The sequence below is a fragment of the Guillardia theta genome, assembly GCF_000315625.1.
Source record: "Guillardia theta CCMP2712 unplaced genomic scaffold GUITHscaffold_119, whole genome shotgun sequence".
Lineage (NCBI taxonomy): Eukaryota > Cryptophyceae > Pyrenomonadales > Geminigeraceae > Guillardia > Guillardia theta.
Window position 1 is genome coordinate 155,049 of NW_005434555.1, and position 19,176 is coordinate 174,224.

The following is a 19,176-nucleotide window of genomic DNA, read 5'->3' on the forward strand; positions in this document are numbered from 1 at the left end:
GGAGGAGGGAGGAGGGAGGAGGGGGAAGAGAGAAGGAGGGAGGAGGGAGGAGGGAGGAGGGAGGAGGGAGGAGGGAGGATCACTTGGATGGTTGTCTCAGCATCAAGTTGTACAAGTCCCCAGCCGGGCAGAGCTCGACGACCAGGTACAGCATGGTAGCGTCCTGAAAGGAGCCCGCGGATCGAGCGATGCAGGGATGGTTGAAATGCTGGACTAACTCTCTTTCCATGAGAACGCTCCTGACCTGCTTCAGCCGCACGACCTCCGACTTCGCCATGCACTTCACAGCGACGAACACGCCTGACTTCTTGTGCTTGCACAGCTGCACATGCCCGAACAAGCTCACACCTGCTCAGCCGTCACTCGCTCCCTTCCCAACTTAAGGGCTAAGATCGCCTATGATCTGCTTGAAATCGAAGTGGTTCTTCGACAGTCCCTCCCGCTTCACCTGCTCCTCCACCTGCCACCCCAGCAGGAACGGCTGCAGGTCGTAGTCGAACATGTCGACGTGCATGACTCGTTTGCTTGCCCCATGCAGCCATGACGTCGCTGCCCCCATCACCCCCCGCCCACTGCCATGCGGCCCGACACGGCAGGGCAACACAAAGTGAACCGGAAGAAACCAGGGAAAAGCGAGAGGGAGGACGGGGGGGGGGGTGGGGGGGGAGGGGAAGAAGTGGGGGGTAAGGGGGGGGGAAGGGGGGGAAGAGGAAAGCAAGGATGAGGAGGAAAGGAGGGAGGAGAGGAAGATGAGGAGTGTAGGACATGCAGGAGAGAAGCATAGACAATGGAAAGGGGGGGGGGGAGCAACGGGGTGTAAGGAAGACAAGGAATCGGTGAGAGGAAGGTTTCAGTCACAAGAGTTGGGCTGTTGTGGTGCTGTTGAGGAGGGACGGATCTTCTCAATACAAGCATGCAAGATAGATACACGTGCGCAAGAACAGGGAGGAGATGAGCGAGAGTTTTATTCGACAACTTCGTCGTGGTCCGAACTATCATGTACACACCTCTTGGTCCCCGTGCACAGCACCTATAGGCAACAGCATACTTTACAACCCGTTCGAGCATGTCGTCATCACGCAACAAGATTCAATGCCCGACCGCTGCAGATCCCTGGCGCTTCTGCCAAGACAAACTCACTGACCGGGATCAACAAGTCACCCGACGCTCACGTGATACTCGGCCACGTCCTTGGCATGCCGGATGGCTTCCTTGGTAGCGCGAGCCCTACCGATCCTCTGATGGTCTGCAAGGGGAGTGAGGGCGTGAAGGCGCGAGGCAGAATCGATGACGTCACCTTCGTCGACCTGCTGTGCGTCGTCTGCCTCTTCCTCCGGCGTACTGGCTGATCCACGCGACTTCTTCTGCTTGTTTGGAAGCCTGAGCACAAAGTCTTCAGCGTAGGAGGAAGGGGAGGAAGAGGAAGAGGAGGAGGAGGAGGACGAAGGGGGGGAAGGAGGGAGAGGAGCAACAGTTCCTCACAGGAAGGAAGCGAAAGGATCGCTCATCTTCTTAGGTCCAGACTTTCCCATCTCCTTCTTCCAGAAGCTAGAGACAGCATTTCCAACCACGTAATTCGCAAATCCCACACCTTCCACAAACTTCTCAGCGCCCACCTCCCTCTTTTCCAACGCCATTTCCCACCTTCGTGCTTCGCCCCGTATACATTGCTATGCAGAGAAGGAGGAGCTGCAGGAAGGAGCTCCTGCGCCTCCTTTGCCGATCCTGCAATGGCATGAGCAGAGCGCGAGCGGTCAAGAGCGCGGTCACCCGACACCAGCATGGCCGACAGCATGATCACACCCCCAACGGCAACGAGCGCGAAGGTTGCGAGCGCGATGGTGAAGGGAAGACCGTTCACGTAGTGACTCTGCCACCTCCCCTTCTTCAACAGTGGCGTGTCGGATCCCTTCGACCGCGCCATTTCTGCTCGGAAAGCAAACCGTCAAACAGGCAAAAACATCTGTCTGAAATGCTATGCTACGATTGATGGAGCAAAGCATGTGCAAATGAAACAAAGGGAGAAATGCGGAAGCGAATCGTTGAAACACAAGCGCATTAGAAGTGTGATCCCGACCTTCCAATCTCTTGTGATCTCTTCGCTTCTCTTCAAACAGCTTGTCTGATCATCTCTTTTGATATGCTTTCGCTCATCTCTCCTATCTCGTCTGCCTCGTCTTCTCTGCCTCCTCCAGCTCTCTCCATCTTCACCTTCTCCCTCCTCCTCTCCCCTTCTACTCCTCTCCTTCTCCTCCTCTCCTTCTCCTCCTCTCCTCAGCCTCATTTGTTTCCTCCCCTGTCTCTTACGCCATCGTAACGTCACCCCCTGCCACACCACCCTCTTACCCTCCTTGCCCCCACCCCCATCTTTCATGGGGAACCCCTATATTATCCTGCGTTTGCTCGACAAAATAACCCACCCCTTTGTCTGATTTTATCACCCCTACCTGCCCCCAAGCCCTTAGGGAGTGCATCTGAGGCAGACCCTCCTGTCGTCTTCCCTTGTCTCCTTCACTGGGCTACGCACAAGAACCCGCGCATACATCTATGTTCCTGACTTTGTTCCTGACATTTATGTTCCTGACATCTATGTTCCTGACATCTTTGTTCACGACATCTTTGTTCCTGACATCTTTGTTCCTGACATCTTTGTTCTATTTCGGATATCTCTCCCCTCACTCCCTCTGCGCCCTATCCCGCCTACTTCTGTTGTCATTCCTTCCCCTCTCCCCCCTTCCTTCTCTTCATTTTCAGCTTCATCCTTCCCTTCAAATACCTTCATCAATCAATCCTTCCAACATCTTCCTTGATCTATCCGATCCTTCACCTTCACCCTCTGCTTTTAACTTCCTCCTCTTCGATTTTTTCATGCTCTGTCCTGATATGCACCTCGCGCTGTCCTCGCCTGCGTTCTTTCTTGTCCCTGCTCGAGCCATACTCTTGCTCATTTACTATGATCTAATTGTTGGGGTTTCGCCCTATGATTCGCCCAAATCTTGCAACCTATCTAGCTGAAGTCAACACACTTGCTAAGCTGATCGGAATACAGGTCAGTTTTGAGCGAACTGACAGTGTCTGTTCAGTTCGAACCTTCTCATGTCTTCAACCCATGCATCAGCCAGTCATTTTGCATTCAATTCAATTCAAAATAGCACGACGGAGTCTTCCGACTTCAGGTGCCACGACAGTCGGGCGGGTGTGAACGAGGAAGCTTCGCTTCAATACAGTTGACATGTATTAAGGCAAGAATGAGGTACTATTGCTCGCTTGTGATGGGCTCTATTCATGTCGAAGGAATGTACAGCAAAGAAACGTCTGATCAGAAAGGGCCCGTGATCTTGGTCAATCTCATCTTCAGCGATGAAGGGCGCAACGTGATCTGATGCACCGGCGTCACTGGCTCGCAAGATGGGTCAACCTTGAGGTCAAAGTTCTGTAGGATCAGGGCGATGGTCACCATGAGCTCCTTCTCCGCAAAGCCCCGTCCTACACACTGTCTGGGACCGGCTAGGAAGGCAAGCCACTTGAAAGGATTGTCCTCTGAAACACCCCTTGGGCTGTTGTCCAGCCATCGCTCTGGCCAGAAGTCATTGGGCCTTTCCCAAAGGTCAGGGTGTCTTCCGAGGACCCAGGGAGATAGTAGAACGCTGGTGCCAGAAGGCACAAAGTAGCCCCCTAGAACCGTGTCCTCCTTGCAGTACCTGGAAATGATTGGAGCTGCCGGATACAACCTCATGCTTTCTCTGCAGGTGGCAGAGAGCAGCGGCAGCTCTTTATCTTGTAACTGTCTCATAGTAGGCGCCTTCCCCTGCAACTTTTCCCACACCTCGGATCGTAGCCGCTTACAGAATTCAGGGTTCTCAGAAAGCAGATAGAATGTCCAGCAAAGAACATTGGCTGTTGTTTCATGCCCGGCCACCATGAAGGTCTGTACGTTGTTCATGATCTCCTGGTCCGTCAGTCGCTCCTTCTCACTCGCGCTCTGCCTCGTGTTCAGGAGGAGACTCAGGAGGTCCTTCGGAACTTTCTGTCCCTTCTCGATCAGGTGCAGCCTTTCGTCAATTACCTGCTTCACTGCATTTTGAATTGTCTTCACTGCGGAGTTCCGAATCATGTTGTCTGGGAGGGGTAAATATTCTACGAATGGGAAAAACTTCAAGATTACGTAGATTAGACTGACCCCCGCCAAAGGGATGATGTTTCTGAACGCCTCCCTGATCTCGGAATAGTCCCCCTCCACGGCTTTGAAATCGAATCCGAATGCCGATAATCCTATGACATCCAACGTGATAAAAGAGAACTCTTCTCGTGCATCTATCACTGGCTCTTGCCTTGTCGAACATAGCCTCTCCCATTTGCGCAGCAGCTTTTCTGTGGCTTGTACAAAGATAGGATGAATCTGAGATATGGCATCAAAGTGAAATGCCTCGCTGATGAGTTTTCTCTGCCGAACATGCTGATTTCCTTCCGCGACAAGCAGGCCATCTCCGATGGCGCGCCTGATCAAGAACAAGTCAAGCGGCATTTTAGGAAAACTATATGGTTTGCTGACAAGGATGTGCTTGATAGCCTTAGGGTCACTCACAATGACTCTGAACAAAAGACCAACCCCCCTGTAACAACAAATATTCCCAAAGTCCAATGTATAACGCATCAAGCTATCACAGACATTGCCTCTTCGATGGTGGTTGAACTGTCCGAACAACAACGATTCACTCTTGGGGCCAGGTATCCTGCTGAGTATCCAAGCCTTCCAGCAGCTGACCAAGACAAAACGAGAGGCTCTTGCAAACATGAACGCTAGATACCATCGAAATCCTGTCCTTGCAAACGACGCAAGTCTCCCAACTGCTGCTTGGTCCATCCTGACAATGTTGTACAGAGGGTAGAAAGTTGGACGACAGCGCAAACCAAAGAGTGACAGCAATAGGGAGTGACAAGAAGAGGAGAGAGAAGTCAGATAGAGACCAGAGGAAGAGAGATAGGATGGAAGCAGTGGATGCTACGAGCAAACAACGAGGCAAGGGCTGAGGTGGGGACAAGGCGACTGCGACATACGCAGTCCCGTGTTGGACCTCGGTGTTTGTAAAAATAACGGGGTTGTTTTAGACGGAAATAGAGGTCCGAGGGGGGGTCGGGGTGGTCCATCAAATAATAGCCTCCATGAGTTTACTACACAGAAGGGAACAGAACTGACTCTAAAAAAGTCACCACCCTACCCACTGGTCCTATCAGGTGGGGTGGACAGCTCTTGTACCCCACTCACCCCTTTCTCATCACACTATTACCCCCAATTTACACACCCAACCACCCGGTCCATTTGAGACACCGGTGCGCAGGTCCAAGTTCACTGGAAAGATTTGTCAACTTCACACCACCCCTCGGGGACCTCTCAGTTGGCTGAAATTATTAGTTACCTCGCAACTCCGTCACTGTCACGTCACTTGACGGCGAGCCTCGGAGCCGAGTGAACTTCGGAACCGTTGAAGTTTGCACACGGGCGGTACGGCCCGGCGGCGCGGCCGGGCGGGCCCTGTGCCGGACTCGGGAGCTGCGGTGGGCCTGGCCGCGCCCGGATGAGGGTTGGTTCTCGCTCAGCTGTACTGTCTTTTCTCCGAGTCCGAGCGTAATGCACACGGCTTGAAACCAGAATTGAGGAGCACATGAGAGATACTACAGTACTGTAGGTGACCCGGCGGCCCACAGGCTTAGCCTCAGGCTGCCAGTGCCTGCCAGTAGCCTCGCCTCACCGCGCCGGACACTGAGGTCCGGCCCTTTCAAGTTCAAGTGGCAGGGCCCCGGCCCGACCCCGGCGGCTACCGTCTCAATCAATTACTAAAGGCGCTAGCATGGGCAGCTTGCCGAAGTTGCTTGAAGACGTGAAGAAGGTTGGGGCCCACGATGGTGGGGGCCACGGTGTAGTAGTAGACATGGCCGCAGATGGTTGGTAAACATATTCTTGTCCTGCTCTGCGTCTTCTTTGATCTTGTTGAACATCTTTGAAGCCTCTCGAAATTCCATCTGTCTTTGAAAGTTGGTTGTGCAAGATATAGTGCCTTATGACGTGATCATTCTTGCATAATGTACAGTGTTGTTCACATGAACTGTCGATGATCTAGCATGCCAGGTCACTGCCGCGACGGCTCGGACGCTACCGAGAACGACGACATCTCCCACGTAGAAGAGGAGAGGTGTGCCGAGAAGAGGCAACAGTTCGCCGCTTCCCATGATGTTCTCACAGCAGCACAACATCGGGGACGGGAGATGATGATTCGGACGATGAGCCTTCGGTAACCCAAGCTAAGAATGCTCATCATGATTGATTGCTCGACACTGACAGGTTTCTTCCCCCGATTTCTCCCCCAGGATGGAGATGGCAGCCCACAAGGTCAGTGTTCTTCCATCACATGTCCAGTCGTATGCTCACAGTGCATGATAGCAGGAGGATGGTGGAGGTCATGAGAGTATGATGCTCTAGTCGCCTGCATCTGACTGTCTGTCCTGTCCCTGCTGCAACAGAACACTGGCCGCACGACGAGAAGAATGCAGAAATGCTTCGTACGGCTGACATTGGCGTCAAGCTCGAGCCCGCGATGACGGTACAGGAGGAGCACTGAGACGCTCTGCTCTTGTGGTGAAAGGAGGTTGTTTACTGCAGGAGGCAGGCGGCCAGACTGGGCGGGAGGAGGAGCAGGAGGAGGTCGAAAACATGGTATTGAATCGAGCTGTAAGAGCAGCCGGTCCTCCGATGGATGGCGAGGAGCCAGAGAGTCGCAGTGCTGAAGGAGGTAGGGAGGCGATGCTGCTCCTGGAGTTGCTGAGGTCGGAGGCAGGCAGGGAAGAGCATGTCCTTGAAACGTCATGGGGAATCTCCGACATGGCTGGTATGACAACGTATGAGGGCGGGAGTGGTTGTGAATGCTTCAGCAGAGCAGAGCGACAAGTCGAGCCAGTGCAGGTGCAGGATTGCATGACTGAGACATGTACATGGAGCAGAGGAGCGGCATGCTGCTGTCTTGAACCAGGAGAACATGTTTTGTTGCGGGAACGAGCTCATGGTGGTGAGGTGGGGCAGCAAGAGAGCGTATGCGAGCAAGACCATGGCTGTAACTTATGTAGAGTAGAATTTCTGCAAGCAAGCAAACATTCTCATCTGAATACTGTATGGTTCGTCAGTGGAAGGGTCTACTGGATCTGAGCGGCATCAAGTTGTTTCAATGGACTCGCAGTAAGTAGGGTTGAGGATTAGCCTAGATGATGTAAAGTGTTCATAAAGTTCCATCTATGATGTGAAGTGTTCATAAAGATCCATCTATGATGTAAAGTGTTTAAAAAGATTCATCTATGATGTAAAGTGTTCATATCTATGATGTAAAGTGTTTAAAAAGATTCATCTATGATGTAAAGTGTTCATAAAGTTCCATCTATGATGTGAAGTGTTCATAAAGATCCATCTATGATGTGAAGTGTTCATAAAGATCCATCTATGATGTGAAGTGTTCATAAAGTTCCATCTATGATGTAAAGTGTTCATAAAGATCCATCTATGATGTAAAGTGTTTAAAAAGATTCATCTATGATGTAAAGTGTTCATAAAGATCCATCTATGATGTGAAGTGTTCATAAAGATCCATCTATGATGTGAAGTGTTCATAAAGATCCATCTATGATGTAAAGTGTTCATAAAGTTCTTCTGCCATCTTCTCTCCCCTCTGATCAACATCCCCGCCCGCCACCTCCACAATCTCCTCCTCCCCTCCCCTCCTGTATGCCCCCGAGTAGGATCAAATCCCGTCTACTGACTATGAGATAGTTCAGTGAACCCTGAGCAGACCAGAGATGGCGGGAAGGGAGCAGGGAGCGTGGGGGGAGGAAGAGTTCTTGCAGGCGTACGCCCCGCGAGGTCGAGCAGGAGGCTCCTGCGGGGATCTGCAGAAGCTCCTGGACGAGGTCGAGGGGGTGGGGGAGAGGTGGGGGGTGACGGTGCAGTTGGAGGAGGATGCAGGTATTGTTCGGAAGTCTATGGGTGGGGATGACAGGAGGGGCAGACGAAGTAGAGCACGCAGTTGCGATTATCAGGAAGATTTCAGATGCCTTCTCATCGTTCAAGGCGGAGAGCGAGACGACGGAGGTGCGGCAGTGAAGCTGCATGCATGCCTTCTCACGGAACCGTGGATGGCAGAGAAGGCTGAGGGAGAGGATCGCGAGGCTCGAGGAGCAGCTCTTCCAAGTGAGACTTGCCATCCAGAGTCAGCTGCATGACGACGGCTGGGGCGCAGGCGAAGCAGAAGGAAGCAGAGCTCTCAGCGCGGTTGCACGTCATGGAGAAGTTCGCGGTCCTGCCTCATGTGGATCAGAGTGCGTCGAGCCCCCCAGCTTGCCCTGCTGCTGCCTCTGAACCTTGAGTGTCCTCATGAGCAGACGAGCTGGGAGTCGGCGCGATGATAGATGAGATGCTCAACACAGCTGAAGTGAACTTCCGCCTCGCAAACCAGGTGAAAGCAGAGAACTAGGCTCTGCAATTCTCCCGAGGCGCGCAAGGGAGTCCTGCAGTGAGTTCGATCCCAGGTGGATCTCCTGAGGACTGCGGCTGAGGAGGCGATTCGTGCAGCAGACTACAAGGAACAGGATGGAGAAGTGCTATATCAGCTTTGGGCGGTTGTTAGCACTCACTAACTTGTGCTGGTACAGCAGGATACGATGCACTCAATCACTGCTGTGGATGGTACTAGGGCAGAAGCGTTGGAGAACCTCTCAGCCATCGAGGAGCAGCTTTTGATGCTGCAGGCACTTGCTCGCAAGTGAGATGACCATGCTTTGTTGACATAGATATGTCCCAGTCTCAAATTGAAAATGACCAACTCGGACGGAGTTCGGACAACCTGTCGGATTCGTTCATGTCTAAGGTATGGAGCAGAGATCTCCAAAGATTGTTAGTGTGCGGCTATGACCTTCGATCTCCTCCCATCGCTCCTCATCCTCATCGTAGGGTGAAAATTTGTACGAAGAGCTCAGGAAGACAAGGGCGCAGCTGGCGGAGATGCAGCTGGTCAAGGAGATATCGGTGAGCTGAAAGGAATCGGAGCCTGAACGCTCATGTCTGCTACACAGGAGCTCCACCACAAGGAGATCGAGTCCCTGAAGCTTGAGCTGCAGAAGCTTTATGATCTCTTGAACAAGAAGATCGTCGATGACGGCAAGACGAATTCTCTGCAAGACCTGTGGAACATGTTAAAAGCAATCATGAGCGAAAACTCAAAACTCTCCCAAGACTTGCGCGACTTGCAAGCTTCCCTCACACTCAAGAAATACGAGACCGTCGTTGAAGGGCATCAAACCTCATCGCAAGCGCCTCTACAACCTGCATTTTCCTTGAGGAAGGACATTCCTGCAAGGAGCGACCACAGAATCGTCCTTGCTTCTCAGCGAGGAACAGAAAGGTGAAGGAGACAACAGGCACGTGAGGGTTATTGTTGCTCACGCTATTTGCAGGAAGTACCTGACAGTTGGGCAATTTCGCAGTGAGAATGAACGACCGACGGGCATGAAGTTGTTATAGATACTGTGCTGCCGTCCTTTGACAGGTTTTACGCAGCAGCACCTGGCATGGAAAGACGAAAGAGGACAGTCTACGATCATCGGGCTCATCGGAGGAACCAAACCTGCATGCAGAACTTTTGGCTCTCAAGATACATAATGCTGCGCTGCTGCGCCGTATGGTATGAACAACACTTTGAGACGACTCATCGTTTTTCGGCATCTATTCTGCAGTGATTACAAATGTCCTCGTTCTTTAAGCATATGCCACGGCATTGGCATCACCGGCAGGAGCAGCGTAGTGATAGCTGCAAGAAAGGTCAAGATCCCGCCTATCGTTGCAAGAGAGCAACTCACTTGTTACCATTGTACCACTGCCAGGGCACCCTGAATTGAAAGAGTCAAAATGAGAGATCAGGAGGATGCTGAGGATGAGTATTGAGACGAGGACGAGACGCTCACGGGTTGTAGCAAACTTTGTGATGGTAACCAGGCTGAGCGGGGCTGACTCCCGTTGTGCATCCAACCTGAAGGAAACCAATTCATCATCCTTCAACGAGATCGCATGTGCAAGTCATGATGATTGCTGCTTGTAGTTAGGTGAGTACATCAATACACTTACAAGCTCGCTAGTCTGAGTAGCAGAAGACGAGTTGTCAAACTCGAAGAGCTCGTTGGCCTTGCGGATGTCCTGAAACCTGTTGCAATAAGGGACAAGTCAGTCTCTAGTTAGCCTCCGCCCTCAAAGGCAGTCCCGTCTCAATCACGGGCCCTCGGTAGATTCAGGGTAGGCCCGACTGAGGAGCGAGAGAGGAGGAGGGAGAGGAGGGAGAGGAGGGAGAGGAGGGAGAGGAGGGAGAGGAGGGAGAGGAGGGAGAGGAGGGAGAGGAGGGAGAGGAGGGAGAGGAGGATATCAGGAGCCTGCAAGTCAGCAGCGCAGAGCCGCTCTGCTCACATTTTGCCTTGACTTTCCGTTTCAACGGTCGCCGGATATAGAACAGGCAAGGACTGTAAAAGAGGAAAAAAGAAAGAAAAATAAAAAAGAACAAAAAAGAACTTGATAGCTTGCTAGGAGGGGCGGTGCACTACTCGATTTTATGCAGTACTTTACTGAAGTGCCCTCAAGGTATGTCGGCGACCTCTCGCGTGCTTCGACCTCATCCAGCTCTTCTCCTCCAGCTCTTATCTTCCTTGCCCTCCTCTCCCCGCCATTCTCCTCTTTGTCAGTATCTCTCCTCCTTATCTCCCTGTCCATCTGTTTCAGTGTATCGAGCAAATCCTTTGTACTCTTGCCACTTTATTTGATCTGTTCCTCAACTTGGTTTTCTTCATCTGGAGCTTACCTATTGTTCTGTACTTGCAGTCAAGATGATGGATGGTTCATGTTGAGCGTGGAGATGAAAGGAGGATTTGAGATGCCCGATGGGTGCTTTTTTGACGAGACAACCAAAGACCAGCCTTCCATGTCCTTGTTCTTGACCAACGGGCTCGGAGCATGGAGGTTGCCTCTAACAGCGAGAGGTGGTCATTAAATTGGTTCTGTGACTTCCTCACCCAAATTTTGTTCGCCACAGAATTTCTCAGTTTGAAAGAAGACAAGGCGCCCATCAAGGAGAAGGCATGGGCTAATATTGTTTGCTGTTGTTTGACAGGGAAATGTCGAGAAGAGGATGGTAAATTCTTCATTGGGTCAAACAAGCATGAGAAGCTGGAAGAAGTCAAGATGACTGTGAATGTTCATAAAACCAATGACGCCTCCCTGGTTGTGAGTTGGAAACAAGCCGTGGGCTTCATCACAGCCAAGTTGAGTGCTCCATTTGTCTTGAACAAACTCCCCACTCAGGTTTTGAATGTCTTGCAAGGTTCGAATGGTGGTCTTACGATTATGTTCAGACTCCTTCTATTCATTTGATGGAAATGCTCGAATGTCAATTAGCAAAGAAGCAAGGCGAACTCAAAAGTTTGAAATCCGAAGAAGCCCAGTACAAAAGACTCATCGAAACCTTGAAAAGCGAGAAAGATTCTCTCGAGAAGAGGTCCAAACAAGACAAGAAGCAAATAGTTCGAGGGGCGGTGACAAAGCTCAACAAGCACAAGAGCGAGATCGAACAATGGCTGGAGCGCAAGTTGCCTAGGGATGACGACTATCACACCTCGGACTCAGATTCTCCGACTGCCACCACAGCAGCAAGGCAAGACGATCAGCAACATGCCCTCCCATCCTCGATGGAGCAAGGAGCGATTGTTGTACCCGATGAGGAGCCCACATCTGCGAACGCTGACTCCACTCGAGAAGGATTACAAGCCAGGCCTCGAAAGCGCAACAAGAGAAGACAGGAGGATCAGACAAGTACCTAGGGCAGATCTTCGAGTTCGAATTCTATGAGCAGTAAATTATCTTAAAATGTACACATGTCTCCAATTAGCAGCAACAGTAACAAATCACTCGTGCTTCCACCCAATCTTCCTGATGAGGATTCGAGGCAAGACCTGCTTTCGCTTGTTCCGCACCTAGAACTTTCGGAATGACGAGTATCTCCGACGATACCAACGAGCAGGTTTGAATTGCAACGGAATATGCGCAAATCCACCCACAGGCTCGAGGTCTCCGAAGATCATTGGGTTCTCGCTTCCGAACACACGTGCTGGTGGCAGGTTCTCTTCCTCCTGCGCCTCCTCGGGCGAAGCCTCTTCTTGCTCTGCAGGCTGAGCCTCGCCCTCCCCCTCCGCCGCCTCCTCCTCGCCTTCTGCGCTGGAATTTCCAAAGAGGTTGGACGAATATCCCTTATACACCGGAAAGATCTTTCCCCAATACTGCAGAGGATCTTCCATCTGTAAGAGAAGACAAGTCACCATACAAGGAGCACAATCTCAGTTGCAGTTTCACACTCACAGCGGGCAGCGTTTCCTTCATCTCGGGCATCGCGTACGGGTTGGGAACGAGGCCCTTGAAAGGGTTCTTGACCCACCCAAGATCTCCGAAGGAGCTTGACGAATTGTATCCAACGCGTGCTCCTTTCACCCAGTAGGGACCAGAGTCGCCGAGAGAAAACGCTGTGTCATTCCACCAGTTGGCCATACTGGAATGATCGTGCGTGAATGCAATCTCGATGGAACGCTGACGAATCGGGGAGAAGGAGTTTGCTTTCCAGTGGTATCTTCACAATCATTTCAGTATGTTCCTGCCCAGCACTCAAGACGGATGCATGTTTACCTTGCTCCAGTGTCGCCTCCGGCCCCAGCCCCGTCCCAAGCTGGTGCTCGCAGTTCAGATCGAGGGATGTCTGCCCATACCCATTGGTTGGGCCATCCTAGATAGTACAAGCTACAGCAATCAAGTCAGACATGAGGAGCAGCAGGACAGATCAAGGGCAACATCCGAACTCTCACCCCATCAACGACGTTTGACGTCCGCGTCCTGCCATGCCGGCGAGTGCTAGCATTGCGACCACCGCCAGGACTGCAAGACTGACTGCAAGATACCGGAAGGGTCTGCTTGGCAACGATCTCCTCCTTCTGATGCTTGTCAGCAGCTCTGCATCCTCGCAGTTCTCCATCGTCCCTGCTGCCTCCACTGCTCCATACAGCCGCACCATCGCGGCTCTTCGCCTACTCCGACCACATCCGAGCCGGTCAGTTAGTTCAGTTTCCCGGGCCCGGCGGGCTCGGGGCCCAACCTCAGGCCCTGTCAACGGATAGGCCCTGATCATACCCAGGCAATGCGAGAATGAAGGAGCGAAGGCCCGGGCGACCTGTCCTGCTGCTGATGCGCAGCGGGGAAAGAAGAGCGTGAGAGCTGGAGCACCTGCCCATGCAGTCTTGAAGCCTGAAGCCTGACTCAGTGACACCACTGTCATCATCACTGCTGAGCCTGAGGGTGCCAGTAAGCCTGAGCGAAGTATATCAAGCATGGCAGACGAGAAGGAGGAGGCGGGGTTCAAAGATACCTTCGAGACCCTGCAATCGGAGAAACCTGCGTATCTTGTGAAGAACGTAGACAAGGAAGAGCATGCTTTCATCCTCGATTCGTTTCCTTCCTCGCCCGTTCAGAGCCCAAGGGCGCTGCTGCAAGGACGCGAAGACCAGAGCTCGGACGAGCAGGCGCCGAAGTCTTCCAACGAGGCATCCAATGTCTTGTCCAGCCTTCCTCTGCCAGGCGCTGGCATTGACCCAGAGCTGTTGTCTCCTGGCCCTGCTGAGGAGAACAAGGCTGGGTCCGATCAAGGGGCTCTTCTCGCTCCAATCCACCATAACATGTACCTGCGGCAAAGCGAGGAATGGGTCAACCGTCTAGCCCATGATGCAAGGCATGAGGGGGAGTGGCAAAGAACCAAGGAGGGGAAGTGGTCAGTGAATCATGCAAGAATGCTGTACCTCGTCTCTCTTCTTGCGAGCGAATCGAGCAGTGAAGTAGACGCACACTCGTGGGTGAACGATCAGTTCTTGGACATCCTCTCGTTCGAAGCCGTCGCTCACGGTCTCTTCACGATGCTGGTGAGTCCATGCCTGGTGCGGATGAGGGAAGACAAGGGCAAGACGATCGACCTCTGGCTGAAGCTGCCGAAAGAAGTCAAGCTCATCCTGTACGAACTGTGCAGCGCGAGTTACCTTGAGGTGATCAGATTCCCTACGGAGGAGGGCTGGAGCTACAGCAGCTATAGGGCGTCAGCGAGAGGAGAAAAGTTCTTGCAGGAGACTCCCGACGAGCTGAGAGAAGAGGTAGACGCCTTCGTGCGACAGACCTTTAACGCGCCGGAGAGCGCGAGCATCTCTGACGTGGTTTCATCCCTTGCCAACTTCTCGCTGCGGGGGGATAAGATCTACATCCGCCAAGTGGACGGGTCGGAGAGGGAGTCGTTGATTACAGAGATAGAACGCATCTCATACGTAACCAGCCCTTACATCCCAGTCAGTGTGAGATCCTCGGAGAAACCGGTTCTTGTTTGTTCTGAATAGCGGGAGGTTCGTCTGAAACTTTTCATAGCTTTCCGACAACTCGGAGCTTGCCCAGCTCTGCCCGCATTGGCAAGACCAAGTTGTGGACTATCGATCCGAGTCCTTCATCCTGTCGAGCGTTGCTGTGCTGTTCGGTGAGCCTGCTGCAGTTGACTGGACTCGCTGCTGCCGTTGACTTGACTCGCGGCTTCGTTGACTTGTGGTGCAGTCGAGTGGATCATGTCCGGGCCAAACTTTGTCAACTCCATCATCTCCCAGCTTGACGGCGTGTACAAAGTCTTCAAGACGCTGCCGCCGCAAAGTACCATGGTGGACTGGAAGGTGAGGGAGGATAGGAGAGCTTCTAAGGTCGTGACTGTGAGGTAGGATACATTCACCACCTCCTCGTTTGCGCGCGAGATGTATGAGATGCAATCTACCATCATCGACTCGAGCTTGACGTGCGTCAACTTTGAGATGGAAGACAGAACGAGTGCCGTCGGGGAGAAGCAGCGCAAACAACACTTCGGGGTGAACGTCAACGCGAATGGAGTCTTCATCCACGGTGTACAAGTGGAGGCAGTGAAGGATCGCGAGTGGGATGACGTCTCTCCTTACCTGCTCTCCTACATTATGTCGGACATACATCACGACGCTTGTCAGATGTCTGCTAGCTTCTTGAACAGCTTCCAGAAGGAGATGCTGTCCAACCTCTATGCCGGCATGGAGATGAAGAGAGCCAAGTACGTCTGCGTCACTGCCGACCGCCTCGACCCTCCTCTGAGAGCTAAGGACTTCATGGGAAACTTGACGTACAGGGCTGATTGCGAGAGGTTAATAGGGGACTTGTACGAAGCCAGGGACCTCGGGCAGCACGACCTCGTGGTCGTCGGCTCCAACGGCATCCTGCTGGCTGGTCCTGCCTCCAAGGAGGCGGAGTACCTGATCCTGGACTATGCTGTCCTCAAGGTCGTTGACCGATTCGTCCGCCGCCTGCATGCTCGGATGAAGGGGATCAACAACTTCTTGTCGAGCTGCAGGTCGAAGATGGTGTCACAGGACGTGTCGAAGCTGGAGGAGGCTCTGCAGTCCCGCCAGCAATTCAACGAGGTGCTTCTCAGCTTCCAGAGCCTCGTCACGTGCCTCGATGACGTGTCAGAGTCGATCTCGAGATGGGAAAGCCATCAGAAGTCAAAGATGAGCTTCCATCAGGGCCTTTCCGAGTACCTCAACCTCCGGTCCTATCACGAGGACCTCAAGAGCAGGTACGAAGACCTTGCCAACGTCTTCCTGAGGGCCAAAAACGAGGTCGAGACCATCCTAGAAGTCTCCAACATCCAGGGAAGGATGAGGTACGAGCAGGTGCTGTCGTCTGTCCACAAGGACTTAAAGGCTCTGGCGCTGCCCAGGAACTGTATGGTGAGCCATCGGGGGAGAGTTCTGTTACCTTCCCACGTCTCCCTCAAAGTCGTCGTGGTCGCCCTGCTCGCCTCGCTCATCTATGACCTTGTGAATAGAGTTCATCTCGGGATTCAGATCGGAACTTCGGCCCCGTCCTGGCTGGCTGACCACACCAACGGCTGGAACGACCAGCCCTTGTTGCTCGGGGCAGCGTTGTTCCTTGTCGTAGCGCTTGCAGATCGCTTCCTGGTGAACTACATTGAGAGGTACTCGGAGTTGACGACCAAGTTTGTCAAGAAGGTAATCAACACAGGCTTCAAGGTTGTGAGCTACAACAACCTTGTCAAGTTCCTTCACAAGCAAGAATGCACCTTTGCAAAGTTCAGGGTTGCAGATAGCGAATTGAGGCTCCATAAAGTTTTCTCCGCCAGCTTTATGGACAAGAACTTGCGCAAGTGGACAACGGACAACCCTCGGATCAGCGTGCTAGTTGATGCTACCAACTTGTGGATCCTCTCGGCGCAGTATGACTGGGACTACTATGCCAAGAGCATCGCGAATGTGGACGTGAAGAAGGATTTTGTGGAGCAACTTGAGAAGGCAGGGATCGTCGAAAGCAAAGTGAAGAGAAAGGGTTGGGTCTTGTCAAGGTTTCTTCACTATGGATGAAATGAAACATCATGAGTATCACTAGTAGAGCTCCTCGTTCATGAAAGGGATCAATGCCATGACCATCGCATGCCTTTGACACGCTCTCGTCAACAGCAGACGGCGGCAGCAAGCCTGCTCACCTGTAGTATTCTGTTCTTGAAACCACCCCCTTGCCTGTACAACCGATGACAATCAAAGCATGTGGGCAAGGAGAACAATCTCATCGGCTCACTCAAGTAACCCACCGTCCCTCCCTTGCGCTTTGAGTCTGTCCTACATGCACACGTCTCAGCTTGTCAAAGAGCACTAGCGGTCTACCGGTCAAACACCCGGTCGTCTGCTTCCCCCAGCTCGACTCCTTCCCGTACAAGCTTTGCTACCTGCAGCTGCAGCTGAGAAAAGTCGCCGCCATGTTGATCCGCTCACTTTCTCCGGCAGCTCAAATGTGGCTGTTCTTGCGCTACCAACCTTGCCGTCCTTTGCCGACAAGACCTGACAAGACTTGAGACGTTCTGCTCCCTCCAGTCTTCATCCTACAAACATCCAGGCGAAGCAGATCAGCTTTCCTTCCTCCTCCACGATGCCTCCCTCCAGCCTGCCCCTCCTCATCAGCCCCTCCCCCCTCCTTCCTCCCTGTCTTTTCCTCACCCCGCATACAAATCGTATCCTTTCTCATGTGTCGCCAGGAATCTCGCACGATTCTCAGCCCCCTGCTTCTCGTCAGCCATGCTTCATCTTCGCAAGGACTGCCGTGCTCGCCGCTCTTGTCTCTGCGTCCGTCATGGGCTGATCCGCAACTCCACTGGGAGCTGACTTGCCATCAACCTACAGATTTTCAAGTCAGCAGCAGGCAGCAGGGAGGGAAGGGGAGGAAGGGAGAACAGTAGAAGAGACGGGAGGAGAGGAGAAGGGAGGGGAGGGAGTAGAAGAGCTAGGGAGGGGAGGGGAGGAGAATGGAGAATGTTGGAATAGGAATGGGAATGGGGAGGATCCCGTTCACCTCGATCTCAGCATCGGGAAAGCAAGCAACAAGGGCTTCCCTCACAGCAGATATCTGGCATCACAACATGTCAAATGGTATCATGTGATGCATATAAGAGTCAAAGTGCACTGTTATCCTCTCTCTCTCTCTCTCTCTCTCTCTCTCTCTCTCTCTCTCTCTCTCTCTCTCTCTCTCTCTCTCTCTCTCTCTCTCTCTCTCTCTTTCTCATGATAACCCTCTCTCTCCCTCTCCCAGCCATCAGTTGTTATCATATCTTCACATCTCTCCCAACCATCAGTTGTTATCATGTCTTCACATCCTTCTCATTCATCAGTTGTTGTCTTCACCTTGGTCGGATTCGAACTTCCAACACACGCGCGCCATCTCGCCATGCCCAAGGAGTTTTATTGCTGTATTTATTGCAGCCATGTTGTCCAGGTAGAATTTATTGCAATGATTGCCATTCCCTTTGATTTTATTACAATTTTATGGGAAATTTATATGGGACCACTTTATCCCTGCCTTTTCTGTAGCACATTTTTTACAACCCACAGCCATATAAGGAACCGTCGGGGCCTTGCGCAACAGGCTAAGGCAAGGGAGGAGGAGGAGCAGGAGGAAGAGCAGGAGAAGGAGCAGGAGGAAGAGCAGGAGAGGATAGAGGACAGCAAAGAACGGGAGAAGTCAAGACCAGGACGAGACGAGACGAGACGAGACAAGATAACCAATCGAGGCAGAGCTGTTTGCAGGGTAAGACAGGTCATTGCAACTCGGGAAAAGACGAGAAGTGAACACGAGGCTTCGTTCTAACAGACTCGTCCGAACCATGAGGTACACCGAGACATCTCGGAGATCGCTCCTCGTCTCCTCCATCTTCTTCGCGCTCCTTCTGCAGCAGGCCCTGTGCTTCCACCCGTCCGCCCTGGGCCTTGCGCCGTGCAAGTTAGCGCTGCACAGGAAGTCAACTGGCAGACGAGGATGCGGCATCGTCACTGTAAGAGCGCAGCAGATGCCGACCCGGAAACCAGAATCAGTCGAGGACTTCCAGGTGAGCCTTGACATGGTGAAGAAGCAAGGAGCGCTGTTCGCCAAGATGGCAATGCCCTACTTCAAGGAGGAGAAATCTGCACGAGTCCTGCTGGCTGTCGTCATCGGCTTCACCCTCCTCAACAGCGGGGTGTCCGTTGGGTTCTCGTACCTCGGCAGAGACTTCTGGACGGCGCTGAGCAGCAAGAATGCCGACAACTTCTACCCTCTCCTGCAGAAGTACGTGCTGGCGCTAGCAGGGGGGACGCCGGTGTCAGTGCTGTACAAGTTCTACAGGGACAAGCTTGCGATGGAGTGGCGATCTTGGATGACGAAGAGGATCCTGGACATGTTCGAGGCGAGGAGAAACTTCTACGAGCTCGAGACTAAGTCGGAGATCGACAACCCAGATCAGAGGATAGCGGAAGATGCCCGAGCTTTCACGCGCGTCAGCCTTGATTTTTCCATTACCCTGCTGACTTCCATCATTGACCTTGCCTCGTTCTCCACCATCCTCTACTCCATCTACCCCGAGCTGTTCGCTGCCATCCTCGTCTACTCTGGGTTCGGGACCGGATGTACTCTCTTCATTGGTGAGGGAGGAGGCGGAGGATAGTTTGAGACGAGATGATGTATGCTTGTGG

The 19,176-nt window shown here is 52.7% G+C and overlaps 11 protein-coding genes across 11 annotated transcripts in view; 5 read left to right on the forward strand and 6 right to left on the reverse strand.

Annotated features, from left to right (window-relative positions):
* Positions 1-79: 79 nt before the first annotated feature.
* Positions 80-1,924, reverse strand: GUITHDRAFT_118009 (hypothetical protein; the record flags this gene model as incomplete). Its single annotated transcript, XM_005822784.1, has 8 exons — positions 80-348; positions 1,008-1,047; positions 1,102-1,122; positions 1,173-1,246; positions 1,298-1,380; positions 1,483-1,591; positions 1,645-1,725; positions 1,771-1,924. The coding sequence occupies 8 exons, from the start codon at positions 1,922-1,924 to the stop codon at positions 80-82; spliced, it is 831 nt and encodes a 276-aa protein (XP_005822841.1).
* Positions 1,925-3,319: 1,395 nt separating this feature from the next.
* GUITHDRAFT_79406 (hypothetical protein) lies at positions 3,320-4,654 on the reverse strand (the record flags this gene model as incomplete). Its single annotated transcript, XM_005822785.1, has 1 exon — positions 3,320-4,654. The coding sequence occupies one exon, from the start codon at positions 4,652-4,654 to the stop codon at positions 3,320-3,322; it is 1,335 nt and encodes a 444-aa protein (XP_005822842.1).
* A 302-nt stretch (positions 4,655-4,956) lies between these two features.
* On the reverse strand, positions 4,957-5,166 carry GUITHDRAFT_79402 (hypothetical protein; the record flags this gene model as incomplete). The annotated part of the gene is made up of 1 exon (XM_005822786.1): positions 4,957-5,166. A coding segment is annotated over one exon (210 nt), but the record flags the coding sequence as incomplete, so codon positions are not given.
* A 683-nt stretch (positions 5,167-5,849) lies between these two features.
* GUITHDRAFT_118011 (hypothetical protein) lies at positions 5,850-6,974 on the forward strand (the record flags this gene model as incomplete). The annotated part of the gene is made up of 9 exons (XM_005822787.1): positions 5,850-5,904; positions 6,128-6,191; positions 6,245-6,290; positions 6,341-6,388; positions 6,443-6,464; positions 6,520-6,599; positions 6,659-6,788; positions 6,834-6,884; positions 6,931-6,974. The coding sequence occupies 9 exons, from the start codon at positions 5,850-5,852 to the stop codon at positions 6,972-6,974; spliced, it is 540 nt and encodes a 179-aa protein (XP_005822844.1).
* An 865-nt stretch (positions 6,975-7,839) lies between these two features.
* On the forward strand, positions 7,840-9,697 carry GUITHDRAFT_146211 (hypothetical protein; the record flags this gene model as incomplete). Its single annotated transcript, XM_005822788.1, has 11 exons — positions 7,840-8,005; positions 8,049-8,131; positions 8,183-8,230; positions 8,280-8,358; positions 8,422-8,495; positions 8,569-8,658; positions 8,692-8,801; positions 9,016-9,064; positions 9,112-9,440; positions 9,493-9,521; positions 9,585-9,697. The coding sequence occupies 11 exons, from the start codon at positions 7,840-7,842 to the stop codon at positions 9,695-9,697; spliced, it is 1,170 nt and encodes a 389-aa protein (XP_005822845.1).
* A 96-nt stretch (positions 9,698-9,793) lies between these two features.
* GUITHDRAFT_118013 (hypothetical protein) lies at positions 9,794-10,792 on the reverse strand (the record flags this gene model as incomplete). Its single annotated transcript, XM_005822789.1, has 5 exons — positions 9,794-9,845; positions 9,895-9,924; positions 10,000-10,064; positions 10,160-10,235; positions 10,677-10,792. The coding sequence occupies 5 exons, from the start codon at positions 10,790-10,792 to the stop codon at positions 9,794-9,796; spliced, it is 339 nt and encodes a 112-aa protein (XP_005822846.1).
* A 240-nt stretch (positions 10,793-11,032) lies between these two features.
* Positions 11,033-11,895, forward strand: GUITHDRAFT_118014 (hypothetical protein; the record flags this gene model as incomplete). The annotated part of the gene is made up of 2 exons (XM_005822790.1): positions 11,033-11,380; positions 11,431-11,895. 2 exons carry the CDS (start codon positions 11,033-11,035, stop codon positions 11,893-11,895), a joined length of 813 nt encoding a protein of 270 aa, XP_005822847.1.
* A 153-nt stretch (positions 11,896-12,048) lies between these two features.
* Positions 12,049-12,980, reverse strand: GUITHDRAFT_118015 (hypothetical protein; the record flags this gene model as incomplete). The annotated part of the gene is made up of 4 exons (XM_005822791.1): positions 12,049-12,369; positions 12,425-12,695; positions 12,752-12,862; positions 12,928-12,980. The coding sequence occupies 4 exons, from the start codon at positions 12,978-12,980 to the stop codon at positions 12,049-12,051; spliced, it is 756 nt and encodes a 251-aa protein (XP_005822848.1).
* Positions 12,981-13,446: 466 nt separating this feature from the next.
* On the forward strand, positions 13,447-16,542 carry GUITHDRAFT_146213 (hypothetical protein; the record flags this gene model as incomplete). Its single annotated transcript, XM_005822792.1, has 4 exons — positions 13,447-14,451; positions 14,522-14,627; positions 14,702-14,814; positions 14,860-16,542. 4 exons carry the CDS (start codon positions 13,447-13,449, stop codon positions 16,540-16,542), a joined length of 2,907 nt encoding a protein of 968 aa, XP_005822849.1.
* A 21-nt stretch (positions 16,543-16,563) lies between these two features.
* On the reverse strand, positions 16,564-17,252 carry GUITHDRAFT_118017 (hypothetical protein; the record flags this gene model as incomplete). The annotated part of the gene is made up of 7 exons (XM_005822793.1): positions 16,564-16,615; positions 16,665-16,698; positions 16,757-16,797; positions 16,843-16,904; positions 16,951-17,016; positions 17,062-17,119; positions 17,173-17,252. 7 exons carry the CDS (start codon positions 17,250-17,252, stop codon positions 16,564-16,566), a joined length of 393 nt encoding a protein of 130 aa, XP_005822850.1.
* Positions 17,253-18,578: 1,326 nt separating this feature from the next.
* The window catches only part of GUITHDRAFT_160179 (hypothetical protein), a gene marked incomplete at its 3' end in the record, with an annotated part of 6,477 nt that continues 5,879 nt past the window's right edge, over positions 18,579-19,176 (forward strand). The window contains exon 1 of the mRNA XM_005822794.1: positions 18,579-19,125. Within this exon, the coding sequence (XP_005822851.1) occupies positions 18,600-19,125 (526 nt within the window). The 5' untranslated portion in view covers positions 18,579-18,599. The remainder of the gene's footprint in view (positions 19,126-19,176) is intronic.